Source organism: Eretmochelys imbricata, chromosome 15 (assembly GCF_965152235.1).
Source record: "Eretmochelys imbricata isolate rEreImb1 chromosome 15, rEreImb1.hap1, whole genome shotgun sequence".
NCBI lineage: Eukaryota > Metazoa > Chordata > Testudines > Cheloniidae > Eretmochelys > Eretmochelys imbricata.
The window spans coordinates 33,656,074-33,679,935 of NC_135586.1; the positions used below are offsets into that span (position 1 = coordinate 33,656,074).

Consider the following 23,862-nt stretch of genomic DNA (forward strand, 5'->3'; position numbering starts at 1 on the left):
TATCATTCTTCTATCTGAAACTAGAAATATGAAATATAACTCTGAGGTCCCATTGTAATTATGCAAAGTATGGACCATTAATGGTGGTTTGGAATCTTGATGGCTCCCATCAACGAGGACAATTGGTTGTAAATGGCTCTGTTTACTTGCAAGCCTTCCTGTGAGTCAGGCCAGGAAGAATGAAGGCTTGGGGCCTCACAGGACATGTGACCATGACACCTGGTACTGGAATCCGTCTTAAACCTGGTGCTTTTCCATTTAGAAGAAGGGGTGGGGACCCAGAGAGACAAAAGATTCCTGCCTTGTGCCAAAGCTATATAAGGGGGTGGAACAGAACAAAGGGGGCTGCAGTCATGAGAAATCCCCTAGCTACCACTTGAGCTGGAACAAGGACTGTACCAGGGGAAAGGATCGGGCCCATACTAGAAAGGAGTCTAGTCTGTGAAAGAAGCTTATGGGAACATCTCTGTGGGTGAGATCTATCTGTAATCAGTTTCTTAATGTATTAGGCTTAGACTTGCGTGTTTTTTTTTAATTTTTCTTGGTAACTTACTTTGTTCTGTCTGTTATTACTTGGAACCACTTAAATCCTACTTTTTATATTTAATAAAATCAATTTTGCTTGTAAATTAACCCAGAATAACTAAGTAATACCTGGGGGAGCAAACAGCTATGCATATCTCTCTATCAGTGTTATAGAGGGCGAACAGTTCATGACTTTACACTGTATAAGCTTTATACAGAGTAAAATGGATTTATTTGGGGTTTGGACCCCATTGGGAGCTGGGTGTCTGGGTGCTAGAGACAGGAGCACTTCTTAAGCTGTTTTCAGTTTAGTCTGCAGTTTTGGGGTGCGTGGTTCAGACCCTGGGTCTGTGTTGGAGCAGACTGGCATGTCTGGCTCAACAAGGCAGTGTTCTGGAGGCCCAAACTGGCAGAGAAAATGGGCTCAGAGGTAGTCTCAGCACATCAGGTGGCAGTCCCAAAGGGGGTTTCTGTGACTGAACCTGTCACAAGCATATTGGATTATTTAGTCTCCAATTATATGCTTTCCAGGCCTCTAGTCATTTTCACTGCCCATCTCTGGCTTCCTCCTTTTGAGAGATGGAGCAACCAGAACTATACATTGAATTCAATGTGATGTTTTAGAGCATTTGATATTCCCAGAGAAAAACTATGTTAAGAGTGTATATCAGTAACCGAAACGAAAAAATTAAAAACCCAGGAAATTTAGAGTTAAACATAAAAGTAATCCAAACATGACAAAATTTTTGAGGAAGTTCTGAGGTCTGTGTTACAAAGGATGTCAAACTAGATGATCACCGACCTTGGAATCTATGAAAAGAATGGAAATGCCTTGGAAAAATATGGACAGTTGCCCCCAAGGAAGATGTTGGCCCCTATGCTGTGAGAAGGCAGAGACACTCAGATGAAGAGCTTTCTCAAAATGTCCTCCAACTGAGAGGAGTTGGGGCTTCTCTCCCACTGAGAATAATGGAAGATGGCAGACATATTAAAAGAAGCTCTTTATATAATCTTCTGTAATAGAATATTCTTTAGCCTCTGGTGAAGAGGAACTTAAGCTATGAAGAGTTATGGAGAAACCTGAGCAATAATCCTAAAACAAATTCTTCAGATGTAGCTGATGCATAGGATTTTAGTGAATTTTAGCTATATAGGAAGTTTGAAGAGTCTGTAATACTGTGTTCTGTTACTGAGATCATTAAGGAAAACACCCTCTGACATTGCATATTAAATTTCTTGATGGACCAATGTTTAATTACTCTGAATTCCTAAACTAATTAACAGATTTACTTGTTAGCGCTCAGAAAAGTCATTTTATACTTAGAGTACATGGTGTAATTTCAGGGGATGATAAACTATATATTTCATACATAACAAAGAAGTGAATCCCCAGATTAGGTGTAAACCTTAATTCAGCCTTAAATATGGAACCACACCTAGTGCCGTCATAATAATGGCCTTTTAATACTTTCAGCATTATTTTGTCTCTGGTTCCTTATGCAGACTGACACATTATTTCCTTTGCTCATTGCCACTGCACACTGAAGAGGGGTTTTCATTGTTTTATGGCAGCTCCCTGCTGAGCTTGCTGGCTTCTGTGAATCCCTTGTTTAAGTGTCCTGCTGTCCCTATATATTATATAGAGCAGGGGTGGTCAACCTGAGCCTGAGAAGGAGTCAGAATTTACCAATGTACATTGCCAAAGCGCCACAGTAATACGTCAGCAGCCCCCTATCAGCTCCCACCCTCCAGTCCCCACCGCCTCCCACCCACCAGCAGCCCCACCACTCAGCACCTCCTGCCTGCCGCAATCAGCTTTTTCATATGCGTAGGAGTCTCTGGAGGGGAGGGGGGATGAGTGAGAGCATGGCAGGCTTGGGTGAAGGGGCAGGACAAGGGGTTGAGCAGTGAGCACTACCCGGCACATTGGAAAGTTAGCATCCGTAGCTCCACCCCCGGAGTCAGCACCTATTCAACGAGCTGTATATTAATCTCTGAAGAGCCACATGCGGCTCTGGAGCCGGAGGTTGGCCACCCCTGGTATAGAGCCTGTGTGTTGTGAATTCAGGGTTGGGAATTCCACCAGGTGGCAGGGCACCTACAAGTTTGGCATTGCAATGTGTAAGTGTTTATGGAACTTCACAGACAATCAACTGCCAGACTTCAGGTCCAAGTAACTTATCATTTGATTTAGATAATCTTTTTAAGGCTTTTATTGGTACAAATTAAAAGTAATGGCAAAAGTTAATCAGGCATTTCAGAGCCTTCAACAAGATTTGATTTGGGTTCAGTTCTAGAAATGGGCAAAAGTTGTAATTTTCCCAAACTAGTTTACATGTCCTTACCTACAACCACTACCACAGAAAGCAATGATTCCTCCTTGCTTTGTGGACAGCAGGAGACAAAAACCACCTCTAAGATCAGAGTGGTTATCAGTCCAAAATATTACCTGCTCCACACATTTTAGGTTACCTGAATAATTTAGTGTTGCAGGTGAACCTTTTGGATATACATAAAAATGCAAATCAGGTTTTTCCATCATTCAAACAAGCCACAAAGATTTGTATAATCATATGAAATAGATTTAAGGTCAACAGAATGTTGCCTTCTCCTTCAATTCCCCCTCCCATCCTACTGATAACTTTTCCATATAATCTTAGAGAAGGATAATGAGATAAATGTGCCAGAAAAAAGAGAGGAAAAATGCAGAGCCAAAAATGACAGACAAAATAATATAGAAGCAAGTTGAATAAAGGCAGCTACCAGGAGTAATGCGCATCCCCAGGAAAGGTCTTTGCTGCAGTTTAGTGCTTTAACTTTTTTTTAAAACCAGAAGGTACATCATCTGAAGACTGCTCAGAAATTAGAGGAATGCTGCACTATTAGCACTACCTGACTATAAACAGACACAAAGATTAAACTAAAGATGAATACCAGCCTGCCATAGATTTGCTAAAACTGCCTCACATTTTAACTCACATTATTAGCTACCTTTCATTTTAACATTTTCATCTCAATCTGTATTAGTTGTCCCCCGGCTTTGAATTCCACTGCATCAGAATTTGCAGGACATCTTACAGAGGAGTGAAAGTCAGAACAGTCACCATCCCTCCAAGCTACTATAGCTGCAGCAAGATATTGTCCACAAATAATGTGAGCCTATTCCCTTGAAAGCTGTGACAGATTCTCTGCTTTTATTTCACACTAAAAAGAGATTTGGGGCAATTTCATAGAAAATCTGCAGTTTGGTACAACTCAAGGTCCCTGAGTCTTCATTAGATCTAGATGATGAATGCTACAGGCAGGAAAACTGCATGCAGTAAACATACAGATTATTCCAGCAAAATTTAAGTTACTAATTTTATGAAATTTAGCAATTTTTTACCAAGTTAAAATAATGGTACACACATTTTGTTGCACAGCAGAGACTTTCTAAAATAAGACAGTTTAATATTTGCTAGTGAAAAACTCTATTTTTGCCATAGCAATAACATACAGATTTTTCAAGCAAATCTTATTTTAACTTTTTTAATCAAAGCCCCTGTCATAAATATAAAGGGAAGAATAACCACCTTTCTGTATACAGTGCTATAAAATTTCTCCTGGCCAGAGGCAAAACCCTTGCACCTGTAAAGGGTTAAGAAGCTAAAATAACCTCATTGGCACCTGACCCAAAATGACCAATGAGGGGACAAGATACTTCCAAATCTGGAGGGGGGGGACAAAAGGTTTGTGTCTGTCTGTGTAATGCTTTTGCCGGGAACAGATCAGGAATGCAGCCTTACAACTCCTGTTAAGTTAGTAAGTAATCTAGCTAGAAATGCAATAGATTTCCTTTTGTTTAATGGCTAGTAAAATAAGCTGTGCTGGATGGAATGTATATTCCTGTTTTTGTGTCTTTTTGCAACTTAAGGTTTTGCCTAGAGGGATTCTCTATGTTTTGAATCTGATTACCCTGTAAGGTATTTACCATCCTGATTTTACAAAGGTGATTCTTTTACCTTTTCTTTAATTAAAATTCTTCTTTTAAGAACCTGATTGATTTTTCATTGTTCTTAAGATCCAAGGGTTTGGGTCTGTGTTCACCTGTACAAATTGGTGAGGATTCTTATCAAGCCTTCCCCAGGAAAGGGGGTGTAGGGCTTGGGGTGATATTTTGGGGGAAGACGTCTCCAAGTGGGCTGTTTCCCTGTTCTTTGTTTAAAACGCTTGGTGGTGGCAGCATACGGTTCAAGGACAAGGCAAAGTTTGTACCTTGGGGAAGTTTTCAACCTAAGCTGGTAAGAATAAGCTTGGGGGGGGGTCTTTCATTCAGGTCTCCACATCTGTACCCCAGAGTTCAGAGTGGGGAAGGAACCTTGACATCCCCAATCCTGCAAAAATACCAAACCAAACCAAACAACTTACTTACATACTTAACTTTGTTAAATGTAACTAGAGAGACAAGATGGGTGAGGCAATATCTTTTATTGGACTTCACCCACTTTGTGTCTCTAATATCCCAGCCTGACATGGCTACAATTTAACTGAAAGTAGTCATATTAAAGATCAATAGGATTACTCACAATGTATTAATTCAGACACAGGTGTAAATGTTTATAGGATTGGGCTTTAATGGAAACAGGGCTTTTCATTGCGTTTCCCAGTATTTTGGATTGTTTTGTGCAGCTCTGACCATTAATGAATCCATGGGACATAGTCAGTAATAGCTCCTGAGTCATTATGTCTGTAAATTATTTAAAATTTGATGGGAAATATACTATCTAGAACCATTGTGCAGATATGATTTAACGTTAATCATTTTCCAATATTTTATTGAATTTTCTAACAGTCTTGGAAGGTGCCACTCTATAATTCTGAAAAATCAATATAATTTGTCAAATTGATTCAAAACCCAAAACTTCTCAGTAATGCTATTATATTTTTTTAACTACTTATGATCAAAAGATATTTCTAATTTTCCATAACAAATATATTAATTTTACCCATTAAAAACTCAAAGGCAGAAAACTCCATGCTTAAAGAGGCAGAATGCATCTATGAATTATCATTCACAAAAATATTTTTTGGATAAATAAAATATCAAATTTGAAGTGATTCATCAAATGTTTAACAAAACTTTATAGTAATAAAACACAGTTTAATACAGGTTGCTAAAAAATTGGAAAACTGATATATAAAGTGGGACAACACTCTTGTTCAACCCTAGTATGTAGATATACACACCCCAGCACCATCAGCACCAAATCATGCCTTCCAAGGCATGGCAGAGCAAAGCTGACTTTCACTTAAGATAGATATTGATGTCACCCCCAACTCAAGCTGCCATGATGAGCATGATATTAGCCCTAATGGCGTCACTCTGTATCTAGTATTCAGAATACAGATAGAGACATGAAAGTTCCCCCATGTCATGCATAGACTATTGACTTCCACAGTTTGTTTGATGCACTCCATCCACATGACAGGAAGTGACTGTTTTGATGGTCTGCTCTCTAAAGCCAAAAGAGCCTGAGAAATTCCAGAGCATCACTCTACTGATGGACTGGTAGAAATATACTACAGCCCTTTTAGTTCTCCACCGTTGCAACAGTGGTCCCTAAAAAAGTGGTTTTATCAAGTCAGTATGGTTTACAGGTGGCCTGCAAAAAGTGAAATGAGATGGGAGGTGAGTCAATGCTGTTGGCAGAAGTCCTTGGATGAATCTGATCATTTCCGCCATATAGAATTCTCAAAAGTGCATCATGGCTATGTAGGCAGCAAAGAAATGATTTTCCTTCTAGTCTGCACAGCAGACCTATTCCAGGCAGTTGATGGCTTGGTGGATCTGGTCTGCTTCTTCTCAGTTAGAGAGCTGTGTTTTTCTCATTGTAAAGAGCTTTTGTTACTTTGAGGACAAAAATTACTGAGACTGAGAACTAATTTGCAGCAGAGAAATGACTTGAAGGGACTAATGTTCACTCTGTTTGAATTTCAGCCAGTCTTGCTCCCTGAGATTTTGGAGGACTTAAGTTTGCTTTGTGTCCAAATCTGTGAATTGGAGCCATGTCCTTTGTGGCTGTTAAAGGCCAGTAGAGAAGTAATGAACTTTTTTGTTGTGGACAACTGTCAGTGCCTCTCTTAAAAAAAAAAGAAAGAAAGAGGGCAGAATGCCCACGATCCTTAAGGAAGACATTGTTGGCTCCTGCTTAAGAAACCATTGCTTGACTTCTACCAAAGTGCCAGTTTTTGGAGAAAGTTCATTGAGAAGGCTGTGGCAAATCAACTCTGGAAATTTCTGTAGTCTTCATATTTCTTGGATCTTTTTCTGCTAGGTTTCAGGCCTAGGTTTGAAGTTGAAACTGCACTGGTTGCAGAGCATCATCTATTGGTGGATGAGAATAATGTGTCCATGCTGATAATATTAGATCCATCAGCTGTCTTTTGATACCTTTGCCCATGATATTTTATTGCGGTGTATACAGTCACTATTAGATATGGATGGAATTACTTGAGTGGTTCTGATAATTCACAGCTGGAAGGTCTGTTCAGTGTGTATATGAAACTCCTAGGCAAGTCACTGAGAAAGCATTGATGGAGTGTGCAGTGTACTGACAGCACTCAACTCTGTTTTCATCATATCCAACCACCCTGGTACAGTGGAACAAGCAACCCACTTTATATTTACAAAGTCTGAGAGTGGATAAGGGTGAGCTGGTTAAGGCTTAATCCAGATAAGCCAAAAAGGTATTGGTGGGTCAGGAGGGGAAAAATCGAGAGAGTGTAGTGATAGCTGTACCTCATGCAGGGAGAGAGTGCCTGCTTTATGTGATTCGGGTTCAAAATTAAGAGTTTATTAGAGCCAGAGCTGCTTTTGGAACATCAAATAGCAGCTGAAGCCAGTAAGAGTTTTTTTCCATCTGTCTCTGATTAGACATGTGTGACCTTTTTTCTCCGATGTGGGGACCTTACTACCATTATCCAGGCCTCTGTCACCCTGAGTCTAGATGGCTGCCTTGTGCTCCACATGGGATTACTCATAAGGACCATTTGGAAACTTAAGGTAGCACAGAATGTAGCTGCCTGCCCATTGCAAAGTGTGTGACACAGAGAGCATATAGCAGTGATATTCCAAGAGCAGCACTAGTTCTCAATAAGTTTCTGGGTGGAGTTCAAGGTATTGGTTTTAATTTAAAACCACCCGGTGCAAGACCCCATTACCTAGGATCGTGTTTCTCTCCCCATGCCACACTACCACTTCTTAGATCAGTGGAGACACTTGAGCTAGAGTGACCAGATAGCAACTGTGAAAAAACGGGACGGGAGGTGGGGGGTAATAGGCACCTATAAAAGAAAAAGTCCCCCAAAACAGGACTGTCCCTATAAAAACAGGACATCTGATCACCCTAGCTACAGCCCCTTCTATTATAGGGAGAGGGAGCAGTAAACAGGGTGCTTTATTTAAAGACGTTCCTAACTGTCAAACTTGTGTCCCTCCTTTATCAACAAATGTGAGATTTTGTAAATATTATGAGCATGCTGCAATGTTTATCGTTAAATAAATACCTGCAAGAATGGATGTCAAGGCTCATGGATGAAAGGGCTGAAGGTTGCAGTATAAACTAAGTCAAGTCTTAGAATATTCTTGTGAAATAGGAAAGAGTGTCTTTAGTTTTTGTGGGACACTTAATTAGAAAATTTAGAATTGGAAACTTGCTGATTCAAAGTATTTCACTGAAAAGTGTCAGAATTTCTAGTGTTTTGTTTTAATTTGAGGAAGGTGCCAAGAATTCTGGATTGGTGCCAGATAATTTATTCTAAAAAAACCAGGATGTGTGGAGAGTATCAGCCAGTCAGTGATGGCTATGGTGGAGAGGGCAGTAAGAAAGAGAGAGAGTAAGGAAGCAGATATTTCCATCTTAGATTTCAATACAATAATAATGCGATGTCTGTAACATTAGCCTGTAAGAGCCCCCTATGGGGCAAGGACAGAGCATATAGGGTCCTACATTTCCCACAGCTGAATTGACAGTTTTGGTGGTGGTTTGTTATTAAAATTATTCGGTAAAATTTATGAAGAGAATAACACAGTTACAGCAGCTTTCTAAAAGCAGGAAGTGAGATCATGGAGCCAATTTACATTCTAGGGGGACTGGTCTGGCAACTGGTGGCCAGATACTTAGTGCAGATTTAGTGCTTGGACTCCTTCTGCATGTGCATGTGTGTATATGCACGTGGTAGCTAAAGCCTCCTGCTGAACAGGATGAGAGGATACTGTATATCACTCTTGCACACATCACAGCAAGCAGGACATCTCCCAGAGACTTTGAAGAAGTTCCTTTTAAGTTACCCTCCACACAAACTAAACTGTTTCTAAACTGCAATTTGGAACTTGAGCAATCCTCCTTAAATGAAAAGAGCTTTATCTAGGTGCAGATGGCAACAGTTACAGGCACTAACCAGATGTTGCAGTCTCTAATTTGATTGAAAGGATATAATTAAACAACAAACATTTAATGAAAGAGTAAAATTATGGAAAGAAGGACTGAAACCATTTAACTGATGCCAAGATATCCCAATAGTAATAGAGGTTGGGGCCCAGGGATTGAAGGGCCAGAACACAAACTTACCTTCCTGAGAGGAGAGCCTAGTTGTTGCCCTATGGACATAGGAATAGGGGTTTTGTTATCGTAGATTTCCACTGTATTTTATGTGGAAACACTGATTAAAACCAGAAGACACTTCAGGAGATCAAACAGACAAATATGGCTTCTGTGGTCATTATTAAAAATATTTTTACCAGACCAATAATTTTCTTTGAAGATGCAGTTTTATAGATTGAATATCAGCAGGTCATTTGCATATTGTGAGTGGATTGGTTAAAAATTTTGCACTGCATATTGTGTTATGATACAGGCAAACTAGCCTATGAGCACAGGAGGCATTTTAGATGTTAAAATTAAAAATTGTATTTTGCAAACTTTTTTTTTTTTTTTATCTATAATGCATAAAAAGTGCTGTAGCAGCTCTGGTTTTGCACCTCTTGGATGATGTTCAACCTCAAGGTGATAGACTCATTCAGACTCGCTTTGTGATTCTTTGGACTAGAAGTAAGGGAGAGAGCACTTTGACACAGAACACATCTTTAGGTAGAGTTGAGTAATCTCTTTGCTGCTTCTTAACATAGCATTGTTTTCAAATACAGTTCCACTGTCCAAGTATGGTGGAAAACCAGGAAACTCAACCCCTTGGAAATTGTGCCAGTAACATGTAGATTTTTATTTACCTGCCCCTTGCGCTGATGTACAAGTGTGCTGTGCTGAAGTATCTTCGTTGAATACTTCACCATCTCTCAAGGTGGTTAGAAATGCTGTATTGAGTCTAAACAGAGTATTTCCCCATTCACTGCAGGGATGGGAGGCTGTGAGAGAAGGAGTAAGAAAATAAGGCAAAAAAGATCAGGAGATTCAAGTGGGAGGAAAACAGGAAGCTGCTGATTCCAGCATTGTTAAGTGGAGTGGGACTAGAGAAAGGAAAAATAGGCCAAATCTGGCAACAGGAAGGGCAGAAATAATAGCATCCTTATAAATCATGTAGACCTAAGATAGAGAAATTGAAAATGAATATTAAAAATACAGCTCCAAGAGACCACATTCCATCTGGCATTAACAGGCTTCCATACTGAATATAAGGGGGAAGGGAAAAAGTCCTGAGTCCTCTGGCACTGAGTCCTCTGCCAACAAATGCAGCTCTTCCCTTGACATTAAGTAGCATGAGTTCACTCATCCCAATTTCAAATTCAATTGAACATTGTGGTTGGATTCAAATTTTAACATTATTGGATTAAACATTTGTCTTAGAAGAGACTGTGTAAGACATAGCAGAGAATGGAAGAAGAAAAATAATAAATGAAAATAAACAGCACTAAATTTAAAAAGCAATTGTTATTGCATTGACAGTCATCAGATGAAGTATTCCATATCATGAAATTCCCAAAGTGAAGGTTTCTCCCACATCATCAGCTCAGCCATGATGCATATGCTCTGTATTCTATAGTTCTGTATTTATTGCAGTGATGTATGAAAAATTACATTTAACAAAGAAAAGAAATATAAATTAGCAAAAATGTGTCATACACCAACTTACAAGCATAAATGTTTCTCCGGCAGTGTAATTTCATGACTTTGGAGTACTGTACTCCTAACCCTAATTGTTTTTACAGGCCCTAGTTTGTCACATTTAATTTCTCTGGGATTTAATGTTAAAAATAAAAACCAAGAGGTGCAATTTAAAAACTCTGCAGACTTTCCTGGTGCAGCAGGTTCTGAAGGTCCTTGCTGGAGAGTTAATATACTTGTAGAGCTGCCAAAGTGCTGTAATCTCCTTTGTCAGAACCTTAGCAGCTTGCTGTGCTTAAAAGATCCATCACCCTTTGCTATGAATCCTCTCAAGTTTACAGTAACGTCCTGCTTCAGCAGCAAGAGTGTTCTATAACTAAATAGCTCCCACTTAACTACCTACTCTTGGATGTGAGCCTATCCATCTTTAAAGTCTACAGTGAATGAAGCCAGATGTTGGGCAGATGTGTCTAGGTGTGTGTGGGAATGGAATCCTTCCCACCAGGCCATGAAGTAACTGTCTACTGGCTCACATGCAGTCCTCCTGCGGGAAGAAGTTCTGACATAATATGGATCTTCTCATGCCAAATCCCCGCAGGGAGTGTGAATGAAGTAGCACTCCAAGCCACAAAGGAAGTAAACACCTGCTTTGTGCAGCAATGATTCCACAGCCAGAGGGCACTCAGAAGGGCTAGATTTGCCCCATCTGTGCAGCTGTCAGCCCATCCCATATTTTCAATTATCTATGATTGCTATTTTGAAACACGCTTGCTCACGCTCCGCTCCTTGTAAGTCAAAAAAATCAGCTGCAGGTATAGGCCAAGTCTGCACAAATTTCAGCCTAAAAACTGATTTAGGGGTTAAAAAGTTGCATGAAAATAAAAAAAGGGGACTGTCACAGAAACTGTTTTGTAACCTTAACTCTAGCAGTCATCTTTGCATCAAAGCAAAGTCACTGCTAGTTAGATGTTTAGTCACAGCTAAAGTAAATAAGTCAATTTCTCCACTCAGTTTAAGGCCAGCAAGTGTGAGTGTAGAATTCATCCCATTATCTGCTGTGTGTGACATCAGTTAGTTCTTGTAGAGATGGTTTTATGCCAGCACAAACAGTATAATGATTTCAGGTGGGGAATAAGAACCAGGAATGATTATAAAAAGAAAATGAAACACTGCAGAAAAATGACCTTTAAGCAGAAAATTCATCATGTATCCAGGCAGCCCCAGTAGCTCTGACAGTTGTCAGTAACAGGAAGCTAATAGCCTGTATGCCCCATTGCCTTGGAGGGACAGGTCTCTCTCATGTTAACAAGACACTGGCAAAATGGGGGTTGGGTGACACACCTCAGTCTCTGTCTGTGCAGCAGGACCCAGACTGTAAGAAAAAGAGGTGGCACCAATTATTTCTCTAAACATAAACATCTCTCCCTCTGCTCACAGGCAGGCTTTCCCAACCAACCCAAATAAGAGGTGAGTCTGGTAAAAGCATCCATAATTCCCCAGCCTCACATAACCACCTATAACGCCTTCCCCAATTGAAGCCCAGCTGTAAAGAAGTTATATAGTGACGTAAGTGTAGGAGTGTAACCTGAAGGGAAGTCTACGGCATACAAAGCCTTCTCGATGGAGAATCCCAGAAAACATCCACAGGCTGAGTTGTTGGGATCCTGTAGCTGGAGCTGCGTAAAGGCTTGCTCACCCCTTGACCGCCATAAGCAAGTAGATTTAAAGATATTTAAAACATTTACACTTCACTTACTGATGTCAATGAAATTACAAATGTTTTGGCTAATTCTTAGTGTCACAATAAAGAACTAATTAGTAAATGCTGAGGATATAGTGATGTCAGAGCGGTGGGTGGGATTAAGAACCTGAACACAACAAAGCATTTACAGAAACAGAAAATTCAACCCTCACTCTTCAGGAAGAGGAAAGCCTGGTGCCTCCCAAAGGCTGGCTCTGCTGGTTTGACGCAGCCCTAAATTAATGTCATTTGTCTCATTTCCTAGGGATTAACTGCTTCTACCACTCAGCATGCTCCTCATTCCCTACAGGTACCCCCCGCTGTGCGGAGTTGAGAGACAACTCATGTTGCTTTCGTTTGCTCACTTAACATTTCTTCAGCCTCAGAGCCAAATGCAGCAGTTTCAGTATCTCTCATTTCTGTCTGTCTCTCTCTGTATATACACCACACAGACTCTCCTGTCTCGGACCGATTCCTTACAAAATCCCCACACTCAATGCAAGAGGGTTTGCAATCAGCCAGGTGCAGCGAATAGCCATGAAAAAATACCTCCCAGCTGCAAACAAATTAGTCCGAGCTTTGTATCAAGTCGGGGGGGGGGGGGGGGGAAATAGCTTCGGGATCCTGCAGTTGAGCGCATCCTGGGTGCAGATACAGAGCGCCCCGACCCAAAGGGGCAAAGTCACCTCCGGAGCCGCTGGGTGAGCTAGACCAGCCAGCCAGGTCCAGCTTTACAACAGCGACTTTTCCCGAGCCGCCGAGTGAAAGAGCCCGGTCCCTCGGCTGCTCCCAGTCCGTGCGAGACATTCTGGGCGCAGTCAAACGTCACTCACCGGAATAGAGCCGCTCAAAGCAGAAAGTCAGCGCCAGTCCCGAAAGGGCGAGTGCCACGGTGGCTGCGGGACGCTCCATGGACGAGGGCAGGCAGCAGGTCCCGGCTTGGCTCCTTCATCCAGCACAGCGGGGAACGAAGCCTCCTGCCTCGGGTGCTTCTGTGCTGGGGTGCAGAGAAGGGGAAATACAGCGATAGCGAGACACCCTATAGCATCTGCTCTACAACTGCAGCCCCCAGCAGAGCGAGGGATCCAATTACGGGCCATGTGACAGGAAAGAACAGAAAACCAATACCCCAACCTGCTGCAGCCCCTTGGCCCGGCCTGATCCGCCTTATTTCCTCCCATTCGGAACAAGCTGGAAGCTGGGACTAAGATTCCCTAAGGGCATAAGGAAGGTTTCATAGAGATGGACATAATTTCTAGCTCAGACAAGCCTCCTCTCCTTTCCCATTAGCGCAACGGTGAGCTTCTGTCGCCTCTTTTCAGTGTTAAAAATCCTAAATTAATCATTTACCGTATTCCACAAATCTTCCTTCTTTTACCTCTCTTTATCCTCTCAGGATCTGTTATTGATTCGGTTTCACTAGGCAATTCACTAAGGTTAGAAATGCACAGCCATCAGATTATCTGAACGTCCTCGTTGTTCCTTTGAAACCTGATAGTTCTCTGCTTTCCAGCTGTCAGCGACACCTGAGCTCCTGTGTTTGCTCCCTCGAGCCAAGTGAAATTTCAGTTGAGTTCAGAGAGAGTTTGACACAAAGCACATGGTATTTTCCCACAAGATGATGGGAATAAGTACAGACAAAGCCTCTTTTTACTGACAAAAATTCAGCTGCTTAACTCCATACTAATTTAAACATACACCCACCTGCTACGATTCCATACACGCTCTGCTGATCTATTGCCCCCCATAAACACGCACACCTTTTGTGTGCAACACACCGTAGCCCAGCAATATGTGCAGTGTTTTGAATGCCCTCTAGCAGTAGTTCTAATTATAATAATTCCTGGTACAGGAAAATGCTTGTTGAACTAGACTATTCAGAATCCTTTACAAGAAGGAGCGTGTGTCTGGAGAATGAAATCATATTAGCTTGTCAGCAGCCCAACTGAAGGTATCTGTCTTTCCATTAAATCCAAAAATTTCACATTTCTGAAAAGATAGAGGACTTGCAGGGGTCAGATATACACATTAATGCCACTGAAAGAAAAGCCCAGCAACAAAATGTCCCATACAGGCAGAGTTACAGATATGGAAGGAAGCAAAGGTTTTAAATCCTATTTGGAGAGCACTGGGTTGTTGCTAACAGTATGGCTGAAGATAAACAAGAAAATGCTCCTTTCCATAACAGAACAAGATTATGGGCTGCTAAAAAAAATTTAGTAGCACACAATAAATTGAAAGAGAAAAATGATTACATCTGCCAGATACTGGAAAGACACTATCAGCCCAGCCCATAGATTGCTCTAGAGCGGAGGTGGGCAAACTATAGCCCGTGGGACCCTCCTGCCCGGCCCCTCCCCTATTGTTCTCCTGCCCCCACAGCCTCAGAGCGCCGCGAGGCCGGCGCAATACTCTGGGCTGCTGGTCAGCGCAGTTGCAGAGCCGCAGCCTGACCCGGTGCTTTGGGCGGCGCGGCTTTAGCGCCGCCAGCCACCGGTGCTCCAGGCAGCGCGGTAAGGGGGCAGGGAGCAGGGGGGGTTGGATAGAGGGCAGAAGAGTTCGGGGAGTGGTCAGGGGCTAGGGGTGTGGGTAGGGGTCGGGTCGGTCAGAGGGCGGGGAACAGGGGTGTTGGATGGGGGCAGGGGTCCCAGGGGGCAGTCAGGAAGGAGGGGGTTGGATGGGGCAGTCAGGGGCAGGGGTTCCGGGGGGGCAAGTCAGGAATGAGGGGGGGGGTTGGATGGGGCGGCAGGGGGCAGTCAGGGGTGGGAGGTCCGGGGTGGTCGGGGGACAGGGAGCAGGGGGTGGTGGATGGGGTAGGAGTCCCGGGGGGGCCGTCAGGGGACAGGGGATTGGATGGGGCAGGAGTCCTTGGGGAGCCGTAAGGCGGTGAGAAGTGTGTGTGTAGGGGGGTTAATATATATCTTGGGAGCATTATACATTCAACTAAAGAGTAAGTCAGTTCTAAACTTGATCTTCTGGACCCTATTGTATCATGGAACCATTTCCCCTTTTGATTCCCCAACCACGCTTATTTCAATATGTGAAATACTTATTGCACTTACAGAAATTTAACTTGAGTAAGGACCAAGTAAATACTTTAGTCCTGAAATATTGTGTTCAGTTTGGGCACCACATTATTATCTTGAGGTCCCTTCCAGCTCTCAATTTCTATAATTGTCAGAGAGATCCAGACAAATTGCAGGGAATTCGGATCAGGCGAACAGAAATGATCAAGATACTGGAAGAACTGACTCATGCAGAAAAATTAAAAGGATTTTATCTGTATTGGGTGGCTAAGAGATGACTTTGGGGGATATCCATTATTCTATTTTAGGTATTTCTCAAGTGCCCATCACAGAAGTATCTAAGGATTGATTATAGCATTCTACAACTATTAGTAATATACACCAATAATAAAGAATAGGCCTCATGGGTTGGAGCTGCAGCAGCACACAAACAATATGAAGAGAGATTACCTTTGGTGATTAGCCCCTAATACCCCAAAGGTGCTTCAAAGCTACAGGGATGCAGAACAATGGCAATAGATTTCCCCCATGCTGGCCTTAGGGTGACCAGATGTCCTGATTTTATAGGGACAGTCCTGATTTTTGGGTCTTTTTCTTATATAAGCTCCTATTACCCCCCACCTCCTGTCCCAATTTTTCACAGTTGCTGTCTGGTCACCCTAGCTGGCCTCCTAATGTTGTCTGGAGTAGGGTTAATCTTTTAAAACTATGGGAAACACTACATGAATTAAGCTGGCAAATGATACTGAACTGGGAGGATTTCTAAATACTAACTAGGATGGAGAAATAATACAAGGGAGTGACAAACATGGGCAAAAAATAACAAGGAGATTGAATTTATAATAATACAGCTAAGAGATCTAGGTAAAAATAATTCATTTCTGACTGATAGAAATGCAAGACAATAATTCAGAAAGAGACTTACGGGTGACAGCCAGCAGCTAATTGTTTATGGGTTTGCAATGTGACATAGCTTTCTTTGACAGGGTAACAAGCCTTGTGGATAGGAGAGAAGCGGTAGACGTGGTATATCTTGACTTTAGGAAGGCTTTTGATACTGTCTCACATGACTTTCTCATAAACAAACTAGGGAAATGCAACCTAGATGGAGCTACTATAAAGGTGGGTGTATAACTGGCTGGAAAACCATTCCCAGAGAGTAGTTATCAGTGGTTTACATTCAAGCAGGAAGGGCATATCAAGTGGAGTCCCACAAGGATCACTTCTGGGTCTGGTTCTGTTCAGTATCTTCATCAATGATTTGATAAAGGCATAGACAGTACACTTATACAGTTTGTGGATGATACTGAGCTGGGAGGGGTTGCAAGTGCTTTGGAGGATAGGATTAAAATTCAAAATTATCTGGACAAACTAGAGAAATGGCCTGAAGTAAATAGGATGAAATTCAATAAGGACAAATGCAAAGTATTCCACTTATGAAGGAACAATCAGTTGCATACATACCAAATGGGAAATGACTGCCTAGGAAGGAGTACTGCAGAAAGGAATCTGGGGGTCATAGTGGATCACAAGCTAAATAGGAATCAACAGTGTAACACTGTTGCAAAAAAAAGAAATAAAAAGGCAAACAGCATTCTGGGATGTATCAGCAGGAATACTGCAAGCAAGACACAAGAAAAACTGGTTACCTATCTCTTGTAACTGTTGTTCTTTGAGATGTGTCGAACATGTCCATTCCTGCTTAGGTGTGCAAGTGCCCTGAGCACAGCTATCAGAGATTTTCACCCTAGTGGTATCAGTCAGCTCGGCTCTGGCATCTCTGGTGTCATGTGCTCATAGCGTTGGTATAAGGGGCCCTGCCAAGACTCTACTCCTCAGTTCCTTCTTACCAACCACTTTGAGAGTGGGGCTGGTGGGTGGGTTTTGGAACAGACATGTGCAGCACATCTCGAAGAACAACAGTTATGAGAGGTAGGTAACCATTTTTTCTTCTTCGAGTGCTTGCACATGTCCATTCCAACTTAGGTGACTCACAAGCAGTACTAGCAGAGGTGGGCTGTGTTCAAGGACAAGCCGCCTGTAGAACCACTTGGCCAAAGTGGGCGTCGTCTCTGGCCTTTTGTGTGATAGCATAGTGTGAAGTGAACATGTGCATTGATGACCAGGTTGCTGCTCTACATATGTCCTGGATTGGAACTTGAGCTAAGAAGGGGGTTTGGGCCCTTGTATAGTGGGCAGTCACTCTTGGCGGAGGGGGAATGCCCGTGAGGTCGTAGCATGCTTGTATGCAAGAAGTGATCCAGGACGAAATCCTCTGGGCGGAGATGGGAAGCCCTTTCATTCTGTCCACTATTGCTACAAAGAGCTGTGGTGACCTATGGAACAATCTGGTTGTTTCAGTATAAAAAGCCAGAGTCTGCCTGATGTCCATGGAATGTAGGAGCATCTCCTCCCTAGTTTCGTGAGGCTTAGGGTAAAAGAGTGGCCAAAAGATTGGTTGTTTGTAGTGGAATTGGGACACAACCTTCGGAAGGAATTTAGGGTGTGGCCGCAGCTGTACCTCATCCTTAAAGAAAACTGTATAGGGTGGCTCTGCCATAAGGGCTCAGAGTTTTGAGACCCTTCTGGCTAAAGTAATTGCCACTAGAAAGGCTGTTTTCCATGCAAGATGTAGGAACGAGAACATTGCCATGAGTTCAAACGGTGATCCTGACAGTTTTGAGAGGACGAGGTTCAAATCCCATGGGGGGAGCAGTTCCCCCACTTGACGGAAATGCCCTCTCAGGACCTTTGAGGAAGCAAACTACCATTTCATGTGAGAACACTGATCTATTCTCAATCTTCGGGTGGAATACTGAAATGGCCGCCAGGTGGACCTTAATGGAGGAAAGGGCTAAGCCCTGTTTCTTCAAAGACAGGAGGTAGTCCAAAATGAGTTGAATCGAAGAATGCATTGGCAGAACCCCATGACCAGATGGAAAAAATTTTCCACTTTGCACAGTAAGTGGACCCTGTGGAAGCCTTCCTTCTGCCCAGGAGAATTTTCTGGACCTGCTCCGAACAAGCTTGCTCATCAGGATTCAGCCACAAAGATACCATGCTGTCAGATGAAGAGAGCTGAGGTTCAGATGGAGCAACCGACTGTTGTCCTGCGAGATCAGGGCTGGGTACAGAGGCAGCTCAATTGGGGTCTCGTGAGAGAAATGAGCAAGTGAGGTGTACCAATATTGCCTGAGCCATGCTGGAGCTATCAGCATGACCCGAGCTCAGTCCTGCTCAATCTTTTGTCAGCACCTTGTGCACCAGTGGAATGGGCAAAAAGGCATAGAGCAGGTGATGCGATCAGTTCAGCAGAAACATGCCTGTCATCGAGCCTGGACTGTGGCCCCTCAGAGAGCAAATCTGCTGGCACTTTCTGTTGGAACATGTGGCAAAGAGATCTAGGTGGGGAAAGCCCACATGTGGAAGATGCTCAGTGCAACATCTCGACATAGGACCACTCATTGTGAGTGCAGAAGGATCTGCTGAGGCGGTCTGCAAACTGATTCAGCACCCCCAGTAGAAATGGAGTCTCAATTGTAATAGAACATGTGATGCAGAACTCCCATAGGCAAACTGCTTCCCAACACAGAGGGGAAGAATGGGCTCCACCCTGTCTGTGGATATAATACATGGCTGACCTATTGTCCGTGAGGACTGATACTGTCGTGTTCGCAATATGACGCAGAAACTCTTGGCATATGAGACTGACTGCTCTGAGCTCTCCGACATTGATGTGGAGAGCTAGCTCCACTGTGGACCAATGTCCTTGAATCTTGAGAACCCCGAAAAGGGCTCTCTTACCCAGCACTGAAGTGTCGGAGACCAGGTGCACAGATGGTTGAGATTTTGTGAAGGGAATCCCTTCACAGTCCACCTTACAGTCTAGCCACCATGATAGGGAGCTGAGGATGTGTAAGGGCAGCATAACCACCCTGTGTAGGGGGTACCTGGAGGGAGGGTGGCTAGCAGGCCTTGGAGAGGTCTGAGTCTCAGACTCGCATGATGCACCACATACGTGCATGATGTGGCCAAGAAGACTCAAGCAGGTCAGTCGTGATGGGATGGGCCTACATGTAGTGGACTAGCTCTGAGATTGCTCAGAAGGGATCCTCTGGGAAGAGGGCCTTTGCCATCATCCAAACAACCTTCCAGTAGTTGGGCCTTCTTACCACATGCAGAATTCGACACTAGTCCCCACTCAGATAATAGAGTTCATCGGGGCAGTCCTCGACTCCCAGCTGGCAATGTCCAACTTCACTTGCTCTTGAAATTTGCCCTGGATTAGCCAGTTGTCGTCGAGGTACAAGAATACATGGACTCCTTCTCTTCTTAGAATGGCTGTTACCACCCACATACATTTGGTGAAGACTCTCAGGGTCACCGAAAGGCCAAATAGCAGCGCTACAAATTGGTAATGGCCCTGGTTCACCATGAATCTCAAATATTTTCTGTAGCCATGGAAAATTGATATATGAAAATGTGTCCTTTAAGTCGAGGGCAGCATACCAATCCCCTGGATCCAGAGACAGGATAATGGAACCCAAGGAGACCATGCGGAACCTCAGCTTTTTGAGAAATCGGTTGAGGTGGCACAGGTCTAGGATGGGCCTGAGACCCCCCTTGGCCTTGGGTATCAGAAAATAACGGAAGTAGAACCCTCTTAGAGGTGGTGGAACCTCTTCCACAGCCCCCAGACTGAGAAGGGATTGAACTTCCTGCTATAGCAGAAGCTTATGAGAAGGGTTCCTGAAGAGGGATGGAGAAAGGGGGTGGGAGGGTGGGGTGGAGGTGACCTCCACTGTGTTTAAGACCCAGTGGTTGGAAGTGACCCTTTTCCAGGCCTCGAGGAAGTGGAAAAGATGGTTGGAAAAAATCGGGGTAACTGGATTGTGAGAGAGTGGGATTCATATGCTGGCCTCGAAAAACCCATCAAAATGAGTGCTTTGAGGTACCCAGATGACAAGGGGCCAGTTGAGAGGGCTGCAGACAAGGGGCTGGTTGAGAGGGCTGCACTGAGAAGCAGGAAGGTGGATGTGGCCTGCACCCACAGTCTCTATTCCTTCGTCTCCTCTGGTTGTATCTCTGGTGAGGATAGAAGTAGCCAAACTGATAAGGCCTATATGGTCTCCTGGGTTGAGACTGGGATTGCAAACCCAGGGACTTCAGAGTTGCTTTGGTGTCCTTAACATCGTGGAGCCTAGCATCGGTTTGTTAAAAAAAAAAAAAAAAAAAGAGAGGGCCCCTTGATTGGCAGGTCTTGCACTGCTTGCTGGACTTCTTGTGGAAACCCTGATGCTTGCAGCCATGAGCTCCTGCGCATAGTGACTGATGTGGGCAGCCTGTAAGGTGGCTCTGGGAATGGTCTTGCCTTCTTCCACCAGGCCTGAGAACTCCTGCTGGTTCTCCTGCGGAAGTTTGTCCTTCAACTTGCGCATAGTGACCCAACAGGCATTGCTGCGTCGCTATGACTATAACATGTGGGAAGGGATGACTAAGTTTGAGTCCTCCTGTAGCACAGGCCTTCCTTCACAGAAGGTCCATCTTTTTAGGCTCCTTTGGCTTTGGAGTTGATTCCGTGTTGCCTTGACGGTCCTTCTTGTTAGCAGCTGCTATGATGAAAGACCCAGGCATGGGGTGGGAAAATAGAAACTCCCATTCCTTGGCTGGCACAAAGTATTTTCTCTCAGTTCTCTTGACCGTGGGAGGGATGGATGCTAGGTTTTGCCAGGGGTCTTTATTGGGCCTATAATGGAGTTGTGCAAGGGGAGAGCGACCCTTGCTGGGGCTGCGGCCATCAGAATGTCCAGGAAGCCAACAGACGGTTCCCTAACAACCTCTGCCTGGAGAACCAAATTAGATGCCACCTGCTTAAGTAAGTCCTGGTAGACTCTCAGGTGATCCTGGGGAGGAGAAGACCCTTTAAGCATTAATTTCGTCCTCCAGTGAGGATGAGGAGGAGGGATATACTGTACTAGTGTCCAAGGGAATCTCCTCCTGGCCAGTGTGCACTTGCTGGCCAGTACCAGTACAGGCATCTGCCTCAGTACTGGGATGTGTTGGGGATCTTGCTGTCCGATCCTTTGGCATCCACAGTTTAAAATCACGGCAGATCTCGCATCGATCTTTCCTGTGCCCCTCACCCAAACACTTAAGACAATTCAAGTGCAGGTCACTGGTTGGCATAGGCTTTGCACAGGAAGAGCACTGCTTAAACCACAGTAACTGAGGCATGCCACAGTACCGGGGAGAGACGGACTCACTCTCCAGACACAGAGAGAAGTCCTAGCTACTACTCTAAACTATCTACACTTAACACACTATACTAACTAATAAAACTATTTACAGAATTCTCAATTAGGAAACCACTAACACACTTTGCCAAGGCAAAGGTGGGGAAGCTCCAACAGCTGCCATGGGTGATAAGAAGGAACTGAGGAGTAGAGGCTCGGTGGGGCCCCTTATACCAGCACTATGAGCGTGCAACACTTCCAGTGGCTTGAAGGTGTCTTCATTACCCAGCCCTTCAGCCGCACTTCCTTTCCTCTGGCTCCCTTTTCCTTTCTCCGGCCTGACTGGAGTGAGCTCTTTTACAGTATCAGAGGGGCCTTAATTAGAGTCAGGTGTTCACATTAGCTTAATGGCCTCACCTGACTCTTTGCAGGCTAATTGGAGTCATGTGTCCATCCTAGCCTGGAGCAGCCCCCGCTCTGGTCAGTCAGGGAACAGAAAACTGCTTATCCAGTGGCCAGTATATCTGCCTTCTACTACTCTGCTGTACCCAAATGGCCTGGGTCTACCACAATACATACGTGTGTATATATATATATATATATATATATATATATATATATATATATATATATATACACACACATACACACACACACACACACACACACAATTTTGGGCTGTATTTGTAAAGGCATGAGTGTATCTTTTAAAGAGACATCCATTCTCAATTTAAAGACTTAAAGTGATGGAGAATCAGCCACACCTCTAGGTCAACTGTTCATTGCCACATATTTCTAGTCTGAATTTGTCAAGCTTCATTTTCCGGCCACTGGATCGTCTTACCCCTTTGTCGGCTAGTTATTAAATAAGACCAGACTGCACATCTAGCCATAGTGGACTTTTCCAGCTAGAATTTGTCCCACTTTTTTTGTTGTGATTTAATTCATTTTTCATATGTATTATGAAATCATAGATTAAACTATAACTTAGTCTACAGTAAACTATAAACAGTCTGTCTTATTTCACTGGGGCTCCGTTCCCATTATGGTATAAACTGTGTTCCAGCTCAGCTAGAACCACCTCTACACAGTCACCTTTCTGTCTGTAGCAACCCTGGCTTTCTACCCAATATGTGAGGCAAAGATTTTTCTGATTGGAAACTGCAAAGGTTAATGATTATGTCTGATTTATTGAAAGGAATTGCATTTGACAGAATGGACTCTGCACGCTGAGAGGGACTTGTGCAGAGGCACCTGGAGGCTTTTCTTTGAAAAAAAAAAATCTATACATGATAGTAATTCAGAAATCACTTTCTAATGAAGATAATAAGACATACTGGGACACAATTAAATGTCAGTGCAAAGTGGAGTCCTTAACTAATCACAAACATTATCTATTGCAATTATACAAGACAGAAATTACAATTAAAGGTATTGATTAAGAATCCAGGGAGAAAATGTTCTTGTCGTCATCTTTCAATGTGAGGGGTGAGAGTAGGGTGTCCCATTTCAGTTACAAATACACTGGTGGGGTGGTTCATATGCAAGTGTGCCACAGGAAGGGAAGTCTAAGACAAAGAATTACAATCCTTTTTAAAGAGATCAGTGCTTCATTTCATGTACCATTTAGGGATTATACAAATTGGGACCAGCAAAAGCATCCTGGATAGCCATATTAAGAACTGTAATCCTTTCTAGCTGAATGTTCTTATATAGGCAAATCTTCCTTTACCTTCAGTGGAAGTTTGCAGATATAAAAGAGCTGTACAAGCACAACAGGGACAAACAGTATTTGAATCCATCCATATATGTCTCCCATCAACATACTATCTGATCATCTAATTGTTGGAAGAAGCACTGGCATTAGGGGAGAGTAAAGAGCCACGGATTTATTCCTTTAAAATGAAACAGCAGTGACATTATTTTTAAGAACTGAATCTTAAGTGAAGGGAAAGCAACTTCACCTAGATGAGAAAGGGAAACCCAAGACATGAAAGGCTATTTCAGGTTGGACTACTTTTTCATGTTACAATCTTACTGTAAAAAGAGCTTGTGGTTGAAGTTAAAATGATCAAGGAGAAAGGGAGGGATGTTATTGTCCGTACAGCATGGTGGCTTGGCTGAGGGTCAGTCTGTAAAGGGAGAGGTATGTCTGAGGGGGCTGCTTCTCTGGTACAATGTGTGAAAACAGGCAGCAAGGACTGCTCTCATTTCTCTCCTATTCCAGTAACAGCCTAAAA

The 23,862-nt window shown here is 43.3% G+C and overlaps 1 protein-coding gene across 2 annotated transcripts in view; it reads right to left on the bottom strand.

Moving 5' to 3' along the window:
* Window positions 1-23,862, bottom strand: part of KREMEN1 (kringle containing transmembrane protein 1) — a 144,604-nt gene that overhangs the window by 43,094 nt on the left and 77,648 nt on the right. The window contains exon 15 of one of the 2 annotated variants that reach the window (XM_077834744.1): window positions 9,791-9,925. In XM_077834744.1, coding sequence (XP_077690870.1) covers window positions 9,791-9,925 — 135 coding nt within the window. Of the gene's footprint in view, window positions 1-9,790; window positions 9,926-22,810; window positions 23,857-23,862 lie in introns of those variants that run through there. The other variant, XM_077834745.1, reaches the window with a different exon arrangement.